Here is a 19,905-nt window from a genome sequence, read left to right on the forward strand (position 1 = left end):
AAAATATCTGCTTCGACCTTCAACAAAATTCTCCGACCCCCCCCCCCCCGCCCCGTTTTTTTGTTTTAGTCTGTGTGAGGGGTTGCAGAGAAGGTGGCAGGGGGAAGTCCAGAGTCTTGAAAAACTGAACTAAGTAATTAGGAAGAGTTTTGAGTGTAAGGAAAGGGGAGTCATCACAGGGAAACAAATTGATAATTTGGTAGTGAAATTATATTATGAAATACAGAAGTGACACTACAGTACAAGGCAATAAAATGTAAATTGTACAGAAAGGGCCACATTACCATGAAGGGTTACTGTACTGATAACCTGTTTTCCAGATCCAGGTAAGATTAATGGCAGTATTGGACTGGACACCAGGTACCAACAAACAACACCAGGGATTCATCTCAGGGTGTCCTTTTACATGAGTACAAAGTCTATGACAGTAATAATCATAATAATAATAGTAATTATAATAATATAAATCATTACAGACAAAATTATGATTACATGTTGAGGATCACACAATGGTTTTATTAACATCCTTTCATAATAAAACTGGAGGCGTTAATTGAAAACGCATTAGTTTGTGTAACTCATGGACAGCATGACTAAATGGACTTATTCCAGAAAAACTTTTCTTCACTCAAAAGACTGAATATGTTGACATTTATCAATAACTAAAAGCTGAGGGATTATGATAGTCTTTTGGAGCCCACAGGCAACTGGACATGGGCACAAACAGAGAGTAGGAGAGAAAAAACACAACAAAAACCTCATAGCAACTGATATCAACCAACACAGTTTGAAATGCAATATACAAGGGATTAATACAACAGTATGAAACATATGGATACAAAATGCAATGAGAAGTAAGAAAATTGAGGTATTGTTAATGGACTCAATGTAAGTTTGCAACATCCTTGACACAATTTCAATAAGTCTAAATTACACATCTTAATCCACATTAGCTACAAGCCTACAGCCTACAATTACAGTAGCACATTATAAGCGAGCTTCATTGAGTGTCAAAAGCTTAACATAACGCAAAAATACATTGGTCCCGAGAGAACAACAAGTTTACATGTTCCAGTGTGAACAAGAATAGACCCCAATTAAACATTTTTTGAACCATCACAGTAAAAATCATTATCTTTCCATTTCCTTACAGGCTAGTTATTGGAATGGTATCATGAACCTGCCACACAAAGCATGCACAAATTTTAAAAAAATTGAAACAGAATCATGAGTTGAACATAATAATTCATCGTTTCTTTCGTGTCTGTAATGGAAGATGATACATTAAGGCACAAAATTATTTGAAGTCTTCAAAGTTAAATGCTGAAATCAAAAAAAAAAAAAAAAAAAAAACCTTAATGGGGAAATCCATGCAAAATGTTCACAATGCAAACTGCTGTTCATATTACATGTTAAAAATATGGTATGTAAATTTAAATATTAATGAAGACTTTTAAAACAACTTCTTTGGAGAACAAACACTAGGACTAAAAGCCTTAAGATTTCTAACCAGTGACATGAATTTCAACATGATTTTGATGATGATACTTATGATGCAAACAGTGATTCTACCAATAAAACAAAATAAGCAATGTGATGATGGTATTCGATTGAAAAATATTTTGACAGGTTTACATGCCTTGATGCATACTCAAATGCAGGTCAAGACATTGCAAAAAATTGTGTTATATTTTATGCATGACTAGGGAGTAAAAACACAGCAGTACAACACTCAGTAGATGTTAAAAGAGACTAGTACTGTGCAGGTGTTTTTCTTTTTGAAAAAAAGTCTCTTTTAAAACGCCATTACATGCTTTGTGCTTTACAATACAAATGTACGTTAAGAAATATTTTGAAACCTAGACAAAGGTAGTTAAGTTTCATCATTAAGTGTATCACATCTCCAGTTGTAATCTTGCATAAAACTTTGAGATTACAGTGTGGACATGCAACAATCAGTAAATGGGAAAAATTACAATAAATGAGATCTATTTAAGGGAGTGCCAAACTATTCTTAAGATAGGATTTATATGATATCTATCAAAGAATCCAAACTAGTTATTTCAATAATTACAAACAAACAAAGAAAAGTCAAACATTATGTGTCTAAAAATTCATTGACTAATTACTCACTGCTATATGAAACCTTAACTGTATATGTACAGAACAGCACCAAATAAAAATAACAGTGATACAGTAGAAAAGTTAAGTCAGCATATTATGGAAAAATTGAAAAAGTTGAATAAAGATTCACATAGAGAAATCTTGATTGCACACATACTTAAACTAATTGATTGCTTTTTGGCCTTGAATCTTACTATCGTACATGTACAACAAAATTAATGTTCCTATTCTACCTTAATTTTTATGTTTTGCGTGTCCACTGGCTTTCTCCATCGCATCCCAACAATGAGGGAAAACCATGTCCAAATAACCACCAAGTTTTAAAGAATGAGTTAATTCAAAAAAGGGGAATGGTTTCAATGTATGCCTGAGCATTGAAACCAAGACAAGAAATATGACTCAATAATAAAGATACTTGCTACTGTGGAAACATTCGAGTAATATGTAAATGAGTAGGGGAGGACATAAAAAGGGGGCTAAGAAAATAAGCTGCCAACAGAACAGGACCAGTTCACATCACTACAGAAGCATGAGTAAGGGTACCCTGAACACACACACTGAAGCTTCACATTGGCCAGTAAGGTGGTAGAAATGAAAGCAGCCAAAGAAACAATTGGGAGAATAAAGAAAACAAATCACATTAACTAAATGTTAAATTCATATCACAAAGGATGACTTAATAGGTGTTGGCAGGAACACGCTTTGAAGGCACACCAGGAGCAGACTGGGTGAAGTTACAGCAAATCATACTCGAAGTGAACAACATAAAGACATTAAAAAAGTCAATTAGAAAAAAGGACTGCAACCAAACTACAAAATAAATATAAATTCGATGCTACGACACATGAGATCACTCTGCGTTAAACTTATGAGTTTACCACCTGTAAGGTGCAAAAATATGTCACTCATTGTTGAAATTAAAAACAAAAATGTGTAAAATCAAATATTGACAGTTGCATCCGTTAATAGGACTTAGAGTGTTAGGAAACCAAAAGCTATGCCCACTACTACCAATTGTTAATGCAAAAGAAACATTGCAAGAAAATAGGAAACAAAGACTTAAAAAAAAGGGCAGTCAAACTAAAGGAAATCTACTAGAAAGGAAGATATGATCAAACACACAGTCATATGGCTTCATATGGCAAGAGGCTGTGTAGTCTGACAAAAGTAATTGAACAAAGACACAGAACTTAAACACCATCAGGGTTGAAATGTTGGTATAACTGCGATTTGGCACAATGGATGAAAAAATAATGTAGCGTGAAACATGATCGAAGAGCACGAGTCAAGAACAAATCTCTCACTGTTCATGCACCGTTTGAATTGACATGAATGACGGCAAGGCCACATTTCTACATAGAACACCAGCACAGTGTAAATGTCAAAGCAGTCCACATATTCTACAGCACCATAATTTCCATGCTAGAGAAAACATGCTTTCCACTATTTAACAGCAAAACAGAAAGTTGATGTTGTCACCTAATACTGTCAAAGTTTGCACATGGCTCCACTTGCCACATAAAATGGCAAAAAATCCAAAGGGATAAAAAATGGTTAGTAGTTCTATGTTATCATGACTCAATCTTTGGCATAAAAGAAGAAAGAACAACTCTTCCTAAAAGAAAGAAGTTTATGGCAGTACTAGTAACGTAACTTGTACTGCCCATTTATTTAGAGTCCTATACCCACCCTATAGGACTCAAGTCGTTGTGACTAGTGACACATAAGAAAAACAGACAATAAACATCTAAATCATCTGCAACAATATCTTGTAAAAGGAGGGTGGTGGGACAATGGTGAGTCTAAGCAATAAATTAACAAAAGAAAAGGGGGGGGGGGCGTCAGAGTAAAAAAAATTAAAAGCAATACTGAAAACTTGACTTTGCATTAAGCTTTGGTCAGACCTAAAGAAAACACATTGCTCACTTAGAACGATATGTCAATAGTTTAGGTTGAAGAATATCAGGAAAAACAAATTAAACGTTATTGAAAAAGTGTACTGAAGCTTCAGCATTTCCACACAAAGTGATTCATGACTCAGTCTAACTTCCTAATTTTTAAAATAATCAGGATACTTTCATTCAGCAATCAGTTCATATACCAAAATTACAAATGACAGTCTATCTTTTCAGAAAAAAAGCACAAGTTTTAGAAAAACAAAACAGTGCAAACTCAGTTCATGGTAATGATTCTCTTTTTCTACTAAGCAGTTCAAATAACTCAAAAATTCATACAAAATAATAAATGGTAAACATCACACTTAGCTGTAGTTGACAAATTTCCAACAGCCTATCAATAACTCACGGAAGAGTATCAGTGAAAGTACCCGATACTTCTTCAATAGTATGATTGAATTAACAAACAGTAAGACTCAAAATTACTTAAAAAAAAACAAAAAAAAAACAGTAAAGGCAATTGAGAATTACACAAACAACTATTCAATAAGAAAGGAATTCAGTCAATTACTTCACGGTACGGGAGTTCAGAGGTGACAGTGAAGTCTTCCAAGTAGTGGTTTAGGAATTCAAATGTGGGTCTTTTATCTGGATCAGCATCCCAACACTGCAGCATTAAACGGTAAATAGCATCAGGAATGAAGTGACACGTTGGCTTTGGCATACGGTATCCTCTTTCAACTTGTTCTATCACCTCACGTCCATGCATGCCTTTAACACAAAGACACAAAAAGTTAAACTCGTCAAATGACTGAACAAAATTTTTACATCAAACAGAGTATTATTAAGATACTAACCAGGATATGGTACTTGTCCATATGTGAAAAGCTCCATCAGGAGAATTCCATAAGACCAAACATCAGATTTGATAGAAAATCGGCCATAAACAATAGCTTCAGGAGCAGTCCACTTAACAGGAAAACGAGAGCCTGGAATCAAAACCAAAAGTTCATAAACATACTATGCTGTTACAAACTTCATTGAGCAATTATGCTTGAGGAAAAAGGCAGGTACCTTGACGAGGACAGTATTCATCATCTTCAATAACTCTAGCTAAACCAAAGTCACAAATTTTGGCCATATTATTGTCACCAATAAGAACATTACGAGCAGCAAGATCTCTATGAATCAACTGTTTCACTTCTAAGTACCCCATTCCACTTGCAACCTGCATGACAAAGATTACCAAATTAGTCACTTGAAAGGGACATTTACTGGAAATTGCATTCAAGTGCACAAAATTAAACATCTCAGCATTCAGAATTTTCAGAGCACGACCTGATAATAAACAACAATAGTTGATTTTAACACATACTCTGAATTTTGTCATCAAAGATGTAAAATTTTAAATGTTGGCAATAAGTTTAGAAAAATGTCATCAAAATTGCTTTGAAAATTCAAAACTCATCTAACTGTGTTCTTAACAACCTTTTTGATGCATGAAGGCTAACAGAGTAACAACAAATCTTTTCGCTCACCTGCGCCCCTATATAAAGTAGATCACCAAACTGCAAATCTTTCCCTTCTCCATTTCGAAGGAATTCGAGCAAACTACCACGATTCATATATTCTTGGACAATGTAGATTGGTTCTTCCTTTGAACAAACTGCATAGAGAGCAACTAGACGATCATGGCGGAACTTCTTCATGATTGCTGCTTCTTGCAGAAAAGCTGCAGTTGACATAGTACCAGGTCTTAAGGTCTTCACAGCTACTTCAATGTTGTTATGCCATTTCCCTGATGGAGACAAATGAGAGTTTAAATCCAGCAATATAATGACATCTGCCAAATAGTAAGAGACTGAAAAATGAATTGACAGTTGCTACTCACCATACCATACCTCTCCAAAGTTGCCTTGACCAAGTTTCCGAATAAGCTGAATTTCATTGTGATCTATTTCCCATTGATCTCTCAGCAGAGGTGACAAATCCCATATTTGAGGTTTGGGCTTGGGGCAGGGTCGAGAAAGGACATGGCACAAACCCAAAGCATTTTCTATTTTAATAATAGATAAAAAAAGACAAATAGAAAATTGACATGAGTTACAGGCAAACAAAGGACACAAAGAAATAAAGCTATTATTACTTACTTGTATATGCTAGAACAAGAGCAGGAAGGGTGGCAAATGTTTGATTTGTTGCGATGTAGTATCCTCCATTGTCCAAAGGTTTTATCTTGTAATGTTTTACATGATATCCTCGACTCTCATCCCAATCTTTGACTGAGAGTGAAAATCCATTTGGATTGTGTTCGGAATTACGGATCAAAAATGTTCCTCTCGTATTCTCATCAGCTAAAAGTAGCTTTTCAGCTTCCTTCCGAGATACTTTCCCGAAGTACCAGCTAAATTTTCAGAAAACAATGGGCATGATAAAACAAGCAAAACCTTCCAACTGCTAGGAACAAATTTTGACACTTACTCTTCACTCTCCACTGATTTTTCTTCAGCAACAAAATTCCAGGGAATGAGACCTTCTTCACCAGAGCGAATATGCCTTACTCTCCACCAATCAGACTCACTACAAATATCAAAAGTAGACAAAAGTATGAATCAACAGGATAAAAATGTTAACAGAAAAAGAAAGTACTGTAGAAGAAAAAAATAAGTGCAAGTTTACCTGTCATCTATTACTTCCATTCGATCACCCTTTGCAAATGAAAGATCAGCTGCTTCTCGTGATGTGTAATTATAAACAGCAACAACAATTCGGCCTTTACCAGATGAATTAGGGTGGACTGAGAAATTGAAAAATTAAATTAGACTTTTAAAATATACAAGAGCAAGAAAGTGAATCAAATTTTGAAGGAACTTACAAGGTGTTGTGGGAGTTCTTATTATATCAACACCTTGCTGACGCTTTCCACTTCCCATATTCATCATGATGCGATTTGGTTCTTGAATGTACCTGGGCTCACTTCCCAATGTGCCAACACTGCCCATGTGCACACCAAGATCAGCTGCTTCATTGAGTTTGTACCCATGTTGCAAGACTTCAAATAGGAAAAATTACAAATCACAGATCAGATCCATTACAAACCAAACACACATACTCACACCTCTACAAGAAAACGTTAACAGAAAAACCTTCACAATGATCTTACCTGATTGGCGGCTGGAATCAGAATTGTTTTTGCTACAGCACGCACCCATTTTGAAATCGTAATATCAGAAGGGTGCACACACGGGCAATCTAAATAAAATGAAGGCAGCTACTTTGGGCTGAAATTCATTTCAGGATGAGGAAAGAAAGGAGGCCCTCATGGTCACACAAAATGCACCCTGAGGAAGATCAGAAAAACAGACATTAATTAAAATAGACCTCAACAGAAACTTCCTGTGTGAACCAAGCAAAACAACAAGTGTTGAAATTGACAATAAAAAAAGATTATAAGGGCATTGATAGAACAAATGACTATGGGAACATAGGCACAAACTTAGAAAGGGACTGACCATCCTCCACTCAAGGAAACCCCAATGTTACCTCAACATTTAAAAGTAGAGTCAGTCGAGCCTATGAGACTGACGTACCAACTCAGGTGGGAGCCCTGGCCTCTTGCCAAGGAGCTATTTTCACTAGAGGGACTGAATACATGGAAAACTAAAGTTGAAGAACATCATAACAGTCATTTTCATGACAAATTAAATACAGATGAAGATGATGATTAAGAACGCAGCGGATTCATGAAATCTCCAGAAATTAATAAATTATTGAAAGGAGACAGAACGGTACAAGCAAAGCTCTACAAACCGTACAAAAGTACGGATATTGAAAAACGGTAGACTAGTAAGTCAGTACCTACGAGAGAATTTTGAAAACTTCCTTAACCCCAACTTTCCATTCATCCCCTTATCAATAGTGTCGCGTGCATGAGCTCATACATGAGATACAGAGACACTGTAAAGGAGAGCTATATAAAAATACAACACTTTCACGAAATGTTAGTGCTAAAAATTGTTGAGGCAACACACATGGAGAATAACAATCACGTCCAATAATATCCTGATTGATTACGGCTCCTTTGTGGCCGAATGGGTTATTGGGGTTAATTGGCCCCTGGATTCAAGGAATAGATTTCGCCGGGCACTACATAAACTAACTGGACACCAGACTCGAAACAACTCACGCAAACCATTACAAAGGTCAAAGCAAGGTAATGACCGTATCAAAACACACAATAATGGCAAAAGCAGCACAGCAGACTCGTGAACTAATGCCCCCTTTTCCGTCCGCACAAGAGATAAATGAACCCACCAAGGTAGGAAGAGTATCTCCATGATCAAGGCAGATCTAGGACAGTTCGCCGAATCCGTTAATGTTCCGAAATGAAAATCCTCGCGAACAATACACGCAAGTTTTACAGACGACAAATTGACGGACTGCCTGCCCCTCTACCCGCGGCGGCGCCAGTGCCAGTTTATCAGCGCCGACTCCCACTCCCACTCAATGGATGCGTTCGCGACAACAGCGAACAGCGGGGAGGTGGAGGGAACAACAAAGACACGGGGGGAGAGGAGGGAGCGGGGAAGGATAAACGCACACTTGCACATATTACTCAGAAAGAGTGATAAACTGCCAAATCTGAGAGACGGAAACCCTCGCTTTTTTTTTTTAAGAAGAAAGACCGTTCTTTTAAGATGCGACCGGCCGCGGCTGCCGGCAGTCGGTGGAACGAAGAATAAAGGGCAGTTTTCGGACGTCATCCCTGGCATACACGCCTCAAAAAGATTTAAAAAAAAAAAATAACAAAATCAACATGCATCTAAAATGTTTAAAGTGTCTCGGGCATCGAATCACATTGAGGTGACGTGAGACTTTGATGTTGTTGAGATGAAACATGCTCATTTGATGGTTTGCCTTGCAAATGAATTAGGTGTGTGTTGATTTCTTGTGGAAAACAATCAATCCCAAACCTCTTCAGATATAACAATTATTATACCACTGTGTGGGAAAGGAAAAATTAAATACAGAAAATTTACTCCACCTCTCTCAAATATTTATTGACTTCAACCATGTATCTCCATATGATTAGGTTTGAGAATACAATGAATGTTCTTTAGGGGCATTCCCAAAGTTCACGTTAAACATGCAAACTGGATGAAGCAGTACAATAATTTATGGCACCATCCAATTTCCACGTATTATACAGCACGACACTGGTCAGCAGGCAATCATACTCATCCAAAAACAAAACAAAACTACATTCACATTTTAGAAAACACTACATGTAGTCAAAAAATAGGCATAAAATTGTCAAAGCAAATCAGCAAGTGGAAAAACAGAAGATAAAACAGATTTAGAATAATGAAATGTCACTCCAATGTAAATACGTATATGTGATACATATAGAATATCCAGCAAAAAAATAAATATTGAATACATTGTATCACTTTTTGGTGCATCACTAAAGAAATCAGCTCTCAGGAAAAAGCATAGCTCCTCTGATTATCACAGCTCGGACTACTTTGCAGTATCACAACATAAGAAATTTTTATGACCAAGCACAGAAAGACTTCATTCAAAATTACCGGTAATTATTATTTGCTACAAATCTTACTTGTGATACTACATTAGAACTCCAAACTAAAAAAAAGAATAAAATTTACTCTCTTGAAAATCAAACCTATGGGCTGGATTGTCTGTTCCCCATCTTCTACAATTAGAAAACTCTAATCAATAGCTGGATGGAGAGTACAACTGAACAAACCAGCCGAATGCTTTGCTCTAATTTCATGAAAATTTTTTGCTTGATCTTAACAAGAAAAAAAGCAACAAAAACAAAAAAAATGAAAACAGAATGAACAATTTATGTCGAGACAAGTAAGCATTAGTACATAAATAGTGAAACACAAATAGACACTAAATTACAGGGGATTTGAAAACAGTTGCAATGTGTATTAGCTATGTTAAACCAAAGCTACTTTGTCAAAAGGTATGGTAGTAATTGACTAGCAAGCAACAGTAAGAGTGGCATTGCGACCTACAAATATTGATGAGCGGAAATGAAAAACGATAGGTTTATTAGATGGCAAACTGCTATCGCACAACTGACACCGATGTGTGCTCTTAATCATCCAGTTATGTATCGGATTTCATTAATACATGGAAACCAAACAAGTTACACTCATAAAAGGACATACGAGAGTAAGTACAATTTCTCCATAGAAATTATTAAATGATTACAGCAAGACCTGACTAAGAAAAATTCCTCTGTGCATTCCTTACATAACTATTTTAATTTAAACCAAATAATTATACATATGTATGGTTTATAAGAGTATCCTTCACATGTAAAGTAAATAAAGTTATCTATCCTATCTACATACAAAACCAATCAATGGTTGCACATATGATCAGAACAATGCACCAGAACAGGAAAGGAAATAAACAAACACAGTTGATCACAGTCTTATACAATTCGTGCAGCATTCGAATTACTTCAGATAAAAACAATGCTGTAGAATGTCAAATGGTATCATATGGTATGAAGAGCATACAAGATGTCCAGTTATCAATTTGCTTCACTTGCATTATGTATGCCTTATTTATTATTGATTTTTGGGCTGCTTTGGTCTGTCCAGATGATCCACTTTTGACAACAGCTCAGTCACATTAACATAGGAGAAGATTTATTTTGTAACATTTCTTCCCTCTTGCACAAACTACCCGACAGCTCTCACAGTTACAATGCATGCACACAGAAGAATATGGGTGGTTCTACACAAGACAAAACATCTGAATGGGGACACTGCTAACATAATTGTCAATTCCAATGAATAGGCAACTCAAGGTATAAAGTTATAAAAACATCAACACGTATGTAGAGTATATTGATACATGTGTTCCTAGAACAGTGGTACAAGCAGTCAAAGCCAATTGGCAGATGACAAATATAACAAAAAAAGAAAAAAAAAACCCTATGGGTACATACAAATTACTTTTGAAGCTGGTAGCAAACGCCGAATTTGACACCAAAGAATGACATAGCAAACACTTCCAAAAATCATTTTCACAAAAAAAGAAATTGATCTTAAAACTACTCTCATGAAAATACAGAAAGTTTGCAACTAAAATTGAAATTTACTACAAGGAAAGTAAAAAATACCAGCTTAATATAATTACACTGATAACAAAAGATATCTGCTGAAAAATGATAATGGCTATTGGCAAGTTAAATAATGACAAGATGAATTTTGGATACCGAAAATTTCACAAGATATCTAATCAACACTAATGGATGAAGTTTGCTGTCACTGAGTAGTTGATGTCAGCAAAGCAATTGTCTTCTCTCTCCTAAAACTATGAGTCATTCTTGTGCAGCCTGGGAGCTGGGAGCCATAGTGCAAGTAAGGAAAATGCTTCACGTAACTTTTTCATTACGACATGTTAGAAGAGATTGCAAGTACGTAAGCTGACCAGGTTTGTGAAGGGACAACTGCTGAAGTGCATCCTCCATTGTAAACCATTTTCGCTTGCGACCTGAAAACACAGACAACAGTTAATAGAAGAATGACAATCAAAATGATGAATTTGAACACTGTGTACAGTACTCACCAATGTTACGGGAATCCTCCCACTCAGGCAGCTCTTCTGTCACTGTCATAACGAAAACTTCAGTGCGGTGCTTCTGCTCACAATTCTATAAAACAAAAGGAAAACCATTCGATAAGATACATTCATTTTACCATTCCATACTATTCCCAGCCCTCTGCCCCTCGCTAGTTAATGGAATGAAATCAGTACAGCTACGATGGGATACCTACTATTACCTCGAAGACTCCGAGGCAGCGCCCGAGCTTGCCGACGACCCCGGCCTCCTCCATCACCTCCCTGATGGCGGTGACGCTCGCCTCCTCCTCGGGCTCCACGCCACCGCCGGGGACGATCCAGTGGTCGGGGCGCCGCGACGACGACACCAGCAGCACCTGCAGGCAAAGGCAAAACCCAGTCAGTCATGCACGGCTCAAAATGCCCTCGTCCACGGTTCCAACACCCTCTGCCATCACGTCGACGCGAGCGTGACCACGCCAGGCGTGGCGCCAGGGAAAGGCCAAAAAGTCTTCGGCACGCTGCCCCACAACGCTGCCCCACGCTGTCGGGCCGCCGGCCGGAGCGCCTGCAGGACGCCGGGTAGGCTTCTCCTGCAGACTCGCGTGTCGCGCGAAAACGCGGCTGCCTACCCGCCAGGCGCTCCAGTCGAACGTGAGGGCGCGCGAACCTCAAGTGATTCTGTTCTTTGGCACCCCAGCCCCGCCTCCGATCCCACTGCCCCCTCGGGTCGGTGTCGGCGAAAACAAACTAGCAGGCTGACGAGCTGACGCGTCACTGCGGTCGCGGCGTCGCGGCCCCACCCACCGCAGCGCACCCACACGCACGCACGCACCCACGTGCATTCGTGTGTGTTTGGCAAACGCGAGCAGAGAACCGGATCTTAGAAAAGAAACCGGTTGCGGTGACGGCCGCTCCCGCCAACCAGATAAAACCGGTCTCGCTAAGGGACGGGCACCGTAGACGAACCGAGACGAACTAGGGCGACCCGCAGGCGCCCCCGCGGACCAGAGGCACGCGCGCTGGTTGTTGAGACACCAACGCTTCCTTAGCGCGCATCCTGCATTCCTGTCGTTTTTCTGTATTTTTCGGGGGCAGCGCAGGGAGGGCACTTTGGGTTAAACGAGGCGCGGGGCCGCGGGGTGGCCATACCCCTACCCGGCCCAGCCCTCGACTCCCGGAGCTTCCTGTGCTCCCTCCCCTCCCCGCACGTACGACGTGTCCAGGAGACGCGCGGCGGACACAAACAGGAGCTCCAAGTGACCAGGGAAGGTCAACGCGATACTCAGGCGGCTAAATATAAGTGGAGATAGGGGAGGGGAGCGGGAGACTGTGTTAGTCTATACGCCCAGTGCGACCCAATGCCTCACTGCGACGCGAGCCGGCCGGCCGCATGGCCAGTCGCGCAAACGCATGCCGCCAGTCAATTCGAGCAGCGGGGAACAAAACAAGTCCGTCAAATTTGATACGCGGTGAAAACAGCCAGGAGTGTCATTTGATTAAGCTGCTTCATTTCCAGACGGACTTTTTTTTTTTCAGTTTTTTTCGGACCTTTTCGTGTGCTTTCCAGTGTGGCATTCGCACTTCTCTCGTTGGTTGGTGCCGGTTGGTGCATGCATGCATGCATGCATTGGGTGGAGCCTGCGTCACGCTTTTGACGTCTGTTTCTTTGAACGCCGAGCCATCAAGCCGGCAAAAGGTAAAGGAGAGCAGCAACCGAATTCCTCGCAGGAAGGCTCAATCAGATCGGTTTAAGCGGTCACATCTCAAAAACGCGCGCCAGCTGATAGGGGACCCGCCGTCGCCACACGAACGCAGGCCGGGCCGAAGCGCCGCCGAAGCGCTCAAACTGCAGCTCTTGGCACTGTCACGGGGCGGACTGCTAACCGGTCCTCTAGTGTAGCCCGGCCTCGAAGCCGCTAACCTCTCGACCGCCTCGACCGCAGCGGGCATTATCTCGCGGCAAGGACACTGGCGGGGCCGGCGGCGGCCAGGGCGCAGCAGCATGCCGCACCGGTCCTGCCGCAAACATGCACCGACAACGCCCCGGGGGAAATGTTTATCAGGCACGGCGGCGTGCATTCCACTCGCCAAACACGGCGACGCCCGGCGACGCCGCGACGCCCGGCGCGCAGCCCGCCTATTTCGGTGTCATGCCAGTGCACTGATGAAAGGCTTTGAACTTTGAAGCGCCCAAAATAGAACACAGTAAAGTGCCTGTTGGGAGAGGCGCGCGCCGCCGCCGCGCCCATCAGCACAAGGCAGCGAGGCAGCGACTCGGCCACAATGACGGCGAGGCGGGCGGAGCGGCAGTCCGGGACCAGCCGGGACGCGAACACTGACCTCGACGCCTGCACTGCACGTCCGGCCGTCCGGCGCCGTGCGGCCAGAGCCAGCCAGCCAGCCTCAAGACGCTTCTTATCTGCCGTGCAGATTCAGCCTCCTCTGCGACCCCCATTTTTCAATGACGCTAACCTGACTGCCCCGCCCCGCCCCGCCCCTCCCCACTCCGTTCGCCGCCTTCGCCGGCCGACGAAAAAGAACGCGGCCGAGTCTCGCCAAGGGTGTCCGAGGCTCGGCCCGAGGGTGTCCAAGGGCTGGCCAGCCTCGGCGTCGACGCCGCCAGCGCCGGCGCGGCGCGCAGCCAAATCAAAGGGAGGGTACGTCGCCACGGATGGCCAAGACGGCCGGGACCGCGACCACGGCCCAGCCAGACCGATTCCGAGCGTCCTTTGCAGCGTGCTGTCTCTCTCGCACTCGCGCGCCTTGGGGCGCCTCCCCATGGGTGCGAGAGAGACAGTGTGCTGGACGTGGCGGCGGCAGAGGGGCGCCCCACGGCCCGACGCGCACGTGCCGGTGGCTCAATTACTGACCCAGCGCACGCGCAGACACGCCCCGCGTCACGGAGTCACGTACGCCGTGCACAGCGACCCGGCGACACCGACGGCCCGGCACGCCACTGGCGGACACGTCTCCGAACCCCTCGCGCCGCTCGCGCCTCGCCGGCACGCAACCACCAGCCACCCGCCCTCACGAAGTCACGAGCGGGCCGCTCCCCAAGCCCTCGCGGTGCGAGGACGCGGCCCGGTGAACGCGCGAACACTTGACGAGGCAAACGCCACCGACGTCGGGGATGGCCAGGGCGTGGCACGGCCATGAGCAAGTCGACCACCACGAAGTGACCAGCACCTTTGCAACATGTCGTCGGGCGGCACGTGTTCACAGTGCTGACAAAGCTGACAGGGCAGTCGCAGATTAGCGGCCTTCTATCACACATGGCGAAACCGTCGCGGCGACGTACTGACGTCTACTGTACGCGAGACCGCCCACGGACCACCGCGGACCACCGCGGACTCGGACCCGCTTCCCCTGCAGTTTGGCGCCATGGCCGTGCCGCCATGGCCGTGCCGCCATGCCACACCGCGCGCGAAAACACAGTCCGCCTGCCGAGGGTCATCAAGTGTCGCCAGTTTCATTTTTCATCGTCGCCATGGCGACGCGGTGGCGACGCGGTATTAGCCACTATACGTCGGTCGACGTCACCGAGGCGTTTTCATTCATCCGCCAACGCGATGGAGGCGAAGTGGGGGCGGGGGAAGGAAGTCGGGCGGAGCCAGGGGCGTTGGCCGACGCGGACAGGCGGACTTGCTCCGGCCTGTACACAAGGCGTGGGCAGGGCCAGGGGCCCGAGGGGGGACCCACTGCCCCAAAAAGTGTACAACTGAGTGTAGAATGTGTAGAATGTGTTGAATGTGTGAGAATGTAAAGATTGTAATGGAATGTACTGATTGTAAAGATTGTCTAGAATGTGTGTGAATGTTACAGATTGTAGTGAGAATGTGACAGAATGTGTCAGGAATGTTAGAGATTGTATGAGAATGTGTGAGAATGTAAGAAAAAGTGCGAGAATGTGTGAGAATGTGTGAAGATTGTGTGCTGAATGGGCGTGCGGCCGACGTCTCTACATAGCGCCGTGAAGGTAGGCAACCAATTTCACGCCTGAGGTAGTCAACCGTTCATCATAGTGGTGTTTCTTTGCTTCTATAAATCTTGCTTTGTCGCATGAGGTTGCCAGATTTTGGACAACTCCTTTCATTCCTTAGTCGTGCTCATCCAGGGTGGCTGGCCCCCCTGAGAAACTAGCGGAGGACGGTCAGATTTAGTCACAAACACGCAGAGCGGCTAATGTTCAAGTGACGCACAGTTTAATAAGCATTATCTCAAACTGCCAGTTCCGAACGGTTTTTTTTTGGGGGGGAGGTAGTTTTAAACGACTCTAGTCGTGCTCTGGCTTACGTTATGAAAGGATTCAAATTTAAATGAAAAGAAAACTGAACTTAAGCAAAGGGCAATGTAAATTAACACTTTCAAGTGACAAACCTTATCTATAACCAGTAAACTATATCCTGTCCTCGACCCGGGGCTGGGACTAGGCTGGGGCTTGGCTGACTCGACTTCGACAGAGTTTCGCGCGCTTCCAGGGACGATCCTGACGCGAGCACGGGCCAGCGGCTCCGTTCGGATTCGGGACGGACACGAACTACCGCACTACCGCACTGGAGGGAGGGAAGTACTGCTAGAGCTGAAAGGAACGTAAACCTAAATCGAAGTTATTAGACTAAAATAAATATTTTTAGGGGACTGTCATTGAGAATGTGTAAGGAATGTGCAGAGAATGTGTTAAGAATGTGTCCAGAATGTGACTGAATGTATGAGAATGTATGAGAATGTCAGAGAATGTACAGCGATTGTGTGAGAGTGTTAGGGAATGTTAGCGAATGTGTAAGAGTGTGGTGGATTGTGGCTGATTGTTTTGATTCTATGAGAATGTGTGGAATGTGTCTTGAATGTGAGTGAGTTTTTCGGGAGTTGGGTCTCAGGATGTACAACGAATGTGCCTAGTGGGTCCCCCCTCGCAGGGGCCCAGCCCGGCCCCTCCAAGGGAAAGGGGGCCCGCCCCAACGGGCCCAACAACGGTGTCCTGCTCTACAAGCTCAGGCTCTGCTAATTGGAGTCCACCCGCAGCAGACTGATTCCTCAGAGTCGCTGTCTCTCTCTCCCTGAGAGGGCGACGAAAGCGCCGAGGCGGAATCGCTTAGCGGGCCGCAGCGCGCCCGCGGCTGTGTCGCCAGACAATGCCGAGGACGTGGACACCGGGGTTCGGCGGGGTTGCCTACCCGAGGGGGCGTCAACCTGGTGGGGAACTGGGCAAAGAGACGCGCCGACGCGCCCCGCAGGCCGCAGCAGACTGATTCCGAGAGTCGTTTTCGTCGCTCTGTCTCTCTCGCACCTATAAGGGACGCTCGATGAGTGCGAGAGAGACAGAGCGACGAAAACGACTCTCGGAATCAGTTTGCAGGCCTAGTCAGTCTGTCGGCCCACTGGCACCACCGGTCCCGGCACGCCGCGCGACGCCGCGGCACCACACCAACACCGCGAGTAAGCCAGCAACTTTGGCAGCGGTTCATCCTTCCATCTTACATCAGCATTACGCGGTCCGGCAGCTCGCCGTGCTCGCCGCCTTCAAGTGTGCCGGCAGGGTACTCGCCGGCGCCGTGCGTGCGAGGGCTGCGAGCTCGTTGCAATTTTGGAGGGGCAGCGGGCGCCGGGCGCCCGCCCCGGTGGACAGCCAGTGCCTGTAGAGCGCAAATTTGGTGCCCGCTCCAAAACCGCTTCAAAAATACGCAAAAAAAAGCGCGAAAACGGTACAAAAAAGCACTCTTTTCGCGCTTTCTTTTGCGTATTTTTGAAGCGGTTTTGGAGCGGGCACCAAATTTGCGCTCTACAGGCACTGGCTGTCCACCGGGGCGGGGAAGGCATCATTGCGGTCACGGCGGTCACGGCAGCGACGCCCAGTGGGGTTGGGGTGGGAAGGAGGGGTGGGAAGGAGGGGGCCAACAGAAAAGGGAGCGGGGCTGCTAAGGGTCAAGCAACCCGTCAATACCGGCCTCCACCGTTGATTGAGCTCAATGCGCGCGACCGCCGGGGCCCACGGGCGGCATAGCCGGCAGCTTCGTTCCGCACGGCGCTGTCCTCTCTCTCTCTCGCACTCGTGAGGCGTCCCGAAAGGATGCGAGAGAGACAGAGCGAAGAAGCACTGTTCGGAATCAGACGGCAGGGCAGGCCCAGAGCGCCCAGGGCACGCCGGAGAGGCTCGCAAAAAAGGCCAGCGCTCGCGCCCTCGTCTGCAGCATGACGGAGTGCCTGCCAACCAGTGAGAGTGACGAGGAGAGGAAACGAACGCTGTCAAGGGCCGAAGACTGCCAAGTGGGCTGGCGGGCCTTGGCGGGCCTAGGCGGGCCGGGGGAGAGGGGAAGGGTTTCTACTCTCCTGGCTACAACAGGTGAGGATACTCAGCACGATGGGACAGGGTATGCGGTGGCCCGGGACCAACAATAATTCCACAATCACATTAAAACCATCATCTCCTATTTCGTTTTTAAAGGAAGGAAATGCCACAAAATAAGGTGTGCGTCAAGGACACCCTGATAATTCATTTAAATTAGATTGTTGGCAGAAGAGTCAGAAAAAAGGGTGGTTCTATTCAGCGCAAGGGTTTGAAAAAACCTTGTTATACCATAGGAAGCACCATATGGGAATGCAAGGAAATGTCAACCTACATTTCAAACATTGATAAAAGAACTTCCAGAACAGCATCATGTGATTTTCTCTAAAGCATACGAGAGTGTATGTAGTGTGAAAAAGCATTAGAAGTACCTGTTAACATTTTACTGATTTGATTTTAATGTACCCAATTATTCCATTTTCACACACTAAACGACTCAACAATAAAAATTTACACATACAAAAATTTAATGTAAAATCTTCAGACACTTTTTTGAAAATGTAGAAAAAGTTCATTTGCCCATAAAAATTACCAGATAAACAGGAATTGATTGTGAGGCTGTGTTGGGTTGTAGTTCAAAGAACACTTTTCATGGCACACATCACAACCCTTAACACAGAGGCTCACCTCATACCTTTCGTGCGAGACACCTTTGCAGATCATTGCAATGAAGGCACCGAAACCACAATCAGCCCAGAGCCGCGAGTACAGCGAGTGCTAGACAGGGTAGGCTAGGCCCTTGTGCACCGCGTTCACCGCGCAACGCAACGCAACGCTGCAACGTACGGCGCTGTGCCAAGTCGGACGTGTCAAGTCACTGTCCAAACAACAAGCTGACACGCCAGGGCCGCCAGGGACTTGCTGTCCGTTCCAGGCAGTGTGTTTATCGGCAAGTTCCTGAAGGACGAGGATGAAACGGAAGGAAGCCAAACAGCAGGGGCAGCCAGCAGGGGCCGTGGGAGAGACAGGCGAGACGACGCAGCAGCAGCAATTGGGGGTTGGTTCCCGTTCAAAGCGAACGCTCGGGACCCAGGCTGAGGCCACAAGTGGGAGTCCCACAGTTACTGTCCCAACATCAGCACGTAGCACTTTCCTCGAGCTTACCTCAGACTCATCACCTCGCACGCAGATGCAAGCGGCCCGTCGCCTGAAGCCGTCCTCGTCGTATATCCTCGTCGAATTCGGCTTCTCCTTCACCATTTTCAGTGGATAAATGTAGCACTCACACGACACACGTAAAAAATAGATTGTACAACCAAAAGCCACACTACTACAAGCAAGTATTTTGGCGCACAGGCCGACTAAAACCAATATAAGTAAAAAAATATATAAAATAATATGGGATCCTGGGCTCGGCAAGTCCCACCAAGTCTATCGTTATTTAATAACAGTCGTAGTCAACCGGAGACTGACGTTTAGTGACGAAATTTCTGAACACGAAAACATTTTCGGCGAAATCCCGAGCTCGGATCACTTCACTTCACTTCAAGACTAACGCTTTCAGCACTCGAAACTCCGGCCACGGCACGGCCACAGACTTGAGGCTGTCCACACTCCGACAGCACGCAAGCACACAGCACAGCGGCTGGCGCTGGCTGCGACGTAACATTAGCTGGCGCCATACTGGATTTAGATTGGCTGGTCGCTAGACGCTAGATTGCCCCTTGCAGTTCGCATTGCCGTTCCTTTCGGTTAAGTTCGGGTTCGTTCGGCTTTTTGATCTGACATCTATAATTCTCATATTGTGTGAGGTCAACTGGTCGAATTGCAATATGGATATGCAAGTCTACTTCTGAGTTCCCGACTCCCGTCTGCAGCCTGTCTGCTCGCTCTGTTGCCCTGAAAAGAATCCAAATTGACACTCAAAGAAGTCACTTCAGCATCGAAGCGAAGATGGGTAACCCGTTCAAGGTTGTTTGGGACTACTATGAA

General features: G+C 44.8%; 2 protein-coding genes across 4 annotated transcripts; both read right to left on the reverse strand.

Moving 5' to 3' along the window:
* Window positions 1-192: 192 nt before the first annotated feature.
* Window positions 193-8,520, reverse strand: LOC117650629 (tyrosine-protein kinase Src64B). Of its 2 annotated transcripts, none has more exons than XM_034394185.1 (11): window positions 8,334-8,520; window positions 7,183-7,360; window positions 6,895-7,071; window positions 6,699-6,816; window positions 6,501-6,599; window positions 6,170-6,423; window positions 5,911-6,075; window positions 5,558-5,817; window positions 5,094-5,247; window positions 4,877-5,008; window positions 193-4,790 (listed from the first exon to the last, which is right to left on the reverse strand). In XM_034394185.1, exons 2-11 carry the CDS (start codon window positions 7,229-7,231, stop codon window positions 4,579-4,581), a joined length of 1,620 nt encoding a protein of 539 aa, XP_034250076.1. In that variant the 5' UTR covers window positions 7,232-7,360; window positions 8,334-8,520; the 3' UTR covers window positions 193-4,578. The 2 variants fall into 2 exon arrangements, with proteins under 2 accessions (XP_034250076.1, XP_034250077.1); XM_034394186.1 differs by lacking the exon at window positions 8,334-8,520 and adding an exon at window positions 8,051-8,069.
* Window positions 8,521-9,053: 533 nt separating this feature from the next.
* On the reverse strand, window positions 9,054-19,603 carry LOC117650259 (diphosphoinositol polyphosphate phosphohydrolase 2). 2 transcript variants are annotated; one of them, XM_034393528.1, is made up of 4 exons: window positions 19,078-19,603; window positions 11,849-12,004; window positions 11,634-11,718; window positions 9,054-11,558 (listed from the first exon to the last, which is right to left on the reverse strand). In XM_034393528.1, exons 1-4 carry the CDS (start codon window positions 19,171-19,173, stop codon window positions 11,440-11,442), a joined length of 456 nt encoding a protein of 151 aa, XP_034249419.1. In that variant the 5' UTR covers window positions 19,174-19,603; the 3' UTR covers window positions 9,054-11,439. The 2 variants fall into 2 exon arrangements, with proteins under 2 accessions (XP_034249419.1, XP_034249418.1); XM_034393527.1 differs by having other exon boundaries at window positions 11,843-12,004.
* Window positions 19,604-19,905: the final 302 nt, after the last annotated feature.

This window comes from Thrips palmi, unplaced genomic scaffold, assembly GCF_012932325.1.
Source record: "Thrips palmi isolate BJ-2018 unplaced genomic scaffold, TpBJ-2018v1 HiC_scaffold_5, whole genome shotgun sequence".
Lineage (NCBI taxonomy): Eukaryota > Metazoa > Arthropoda > Insecta > Thysanoptera > Thripidae > Thrips > Thrips palmi.

Coding starts and splice junctions, on each gene's coding strand:
- LOC117650629 (XM_034394185.1), bottom strand. CDS start 7,231: ATGGGTGCGTGCTGTAGCAAAAACAATTCTGATTCCAGCCGCCAATCA. Junction 6,424..6,500: donor AAATCAGTGGAGAGTGAAGA/GTAAGTGTCAAA, acceptor CTGAAAATTTAG/CTGGTACTTCGGGAAAGTAT. Junction 6,076..6,169: donor TCTTGTTCTAGCATATACAA/GTAAGTAATAAT, acceptor TTATTAAAATAG/AAAATGCTTTGGGTTTGTGC.
- LOC117650259 (XM_034393527.1), bottom strand. CDS start 19,173: ATGGTGAAGGAGAAGCCGAATTCGACGAGGATATACGACGAGGACGGC. Junction 12,005..19,077: donor TGCGAGGTGATGAGTCTGAG/GTAAGCTCGAGG, acceptor CTTTGCCTGCAG/GTGCTGCTGGTGTCGTCGTC. Junction 11,559..11,633: donor GGAGGATTCCCGTAACATTG/GTGAGTACTGTA, acceptor CTGTGTTTTCAG/GTCGCAAGCGAAAATGGTTT.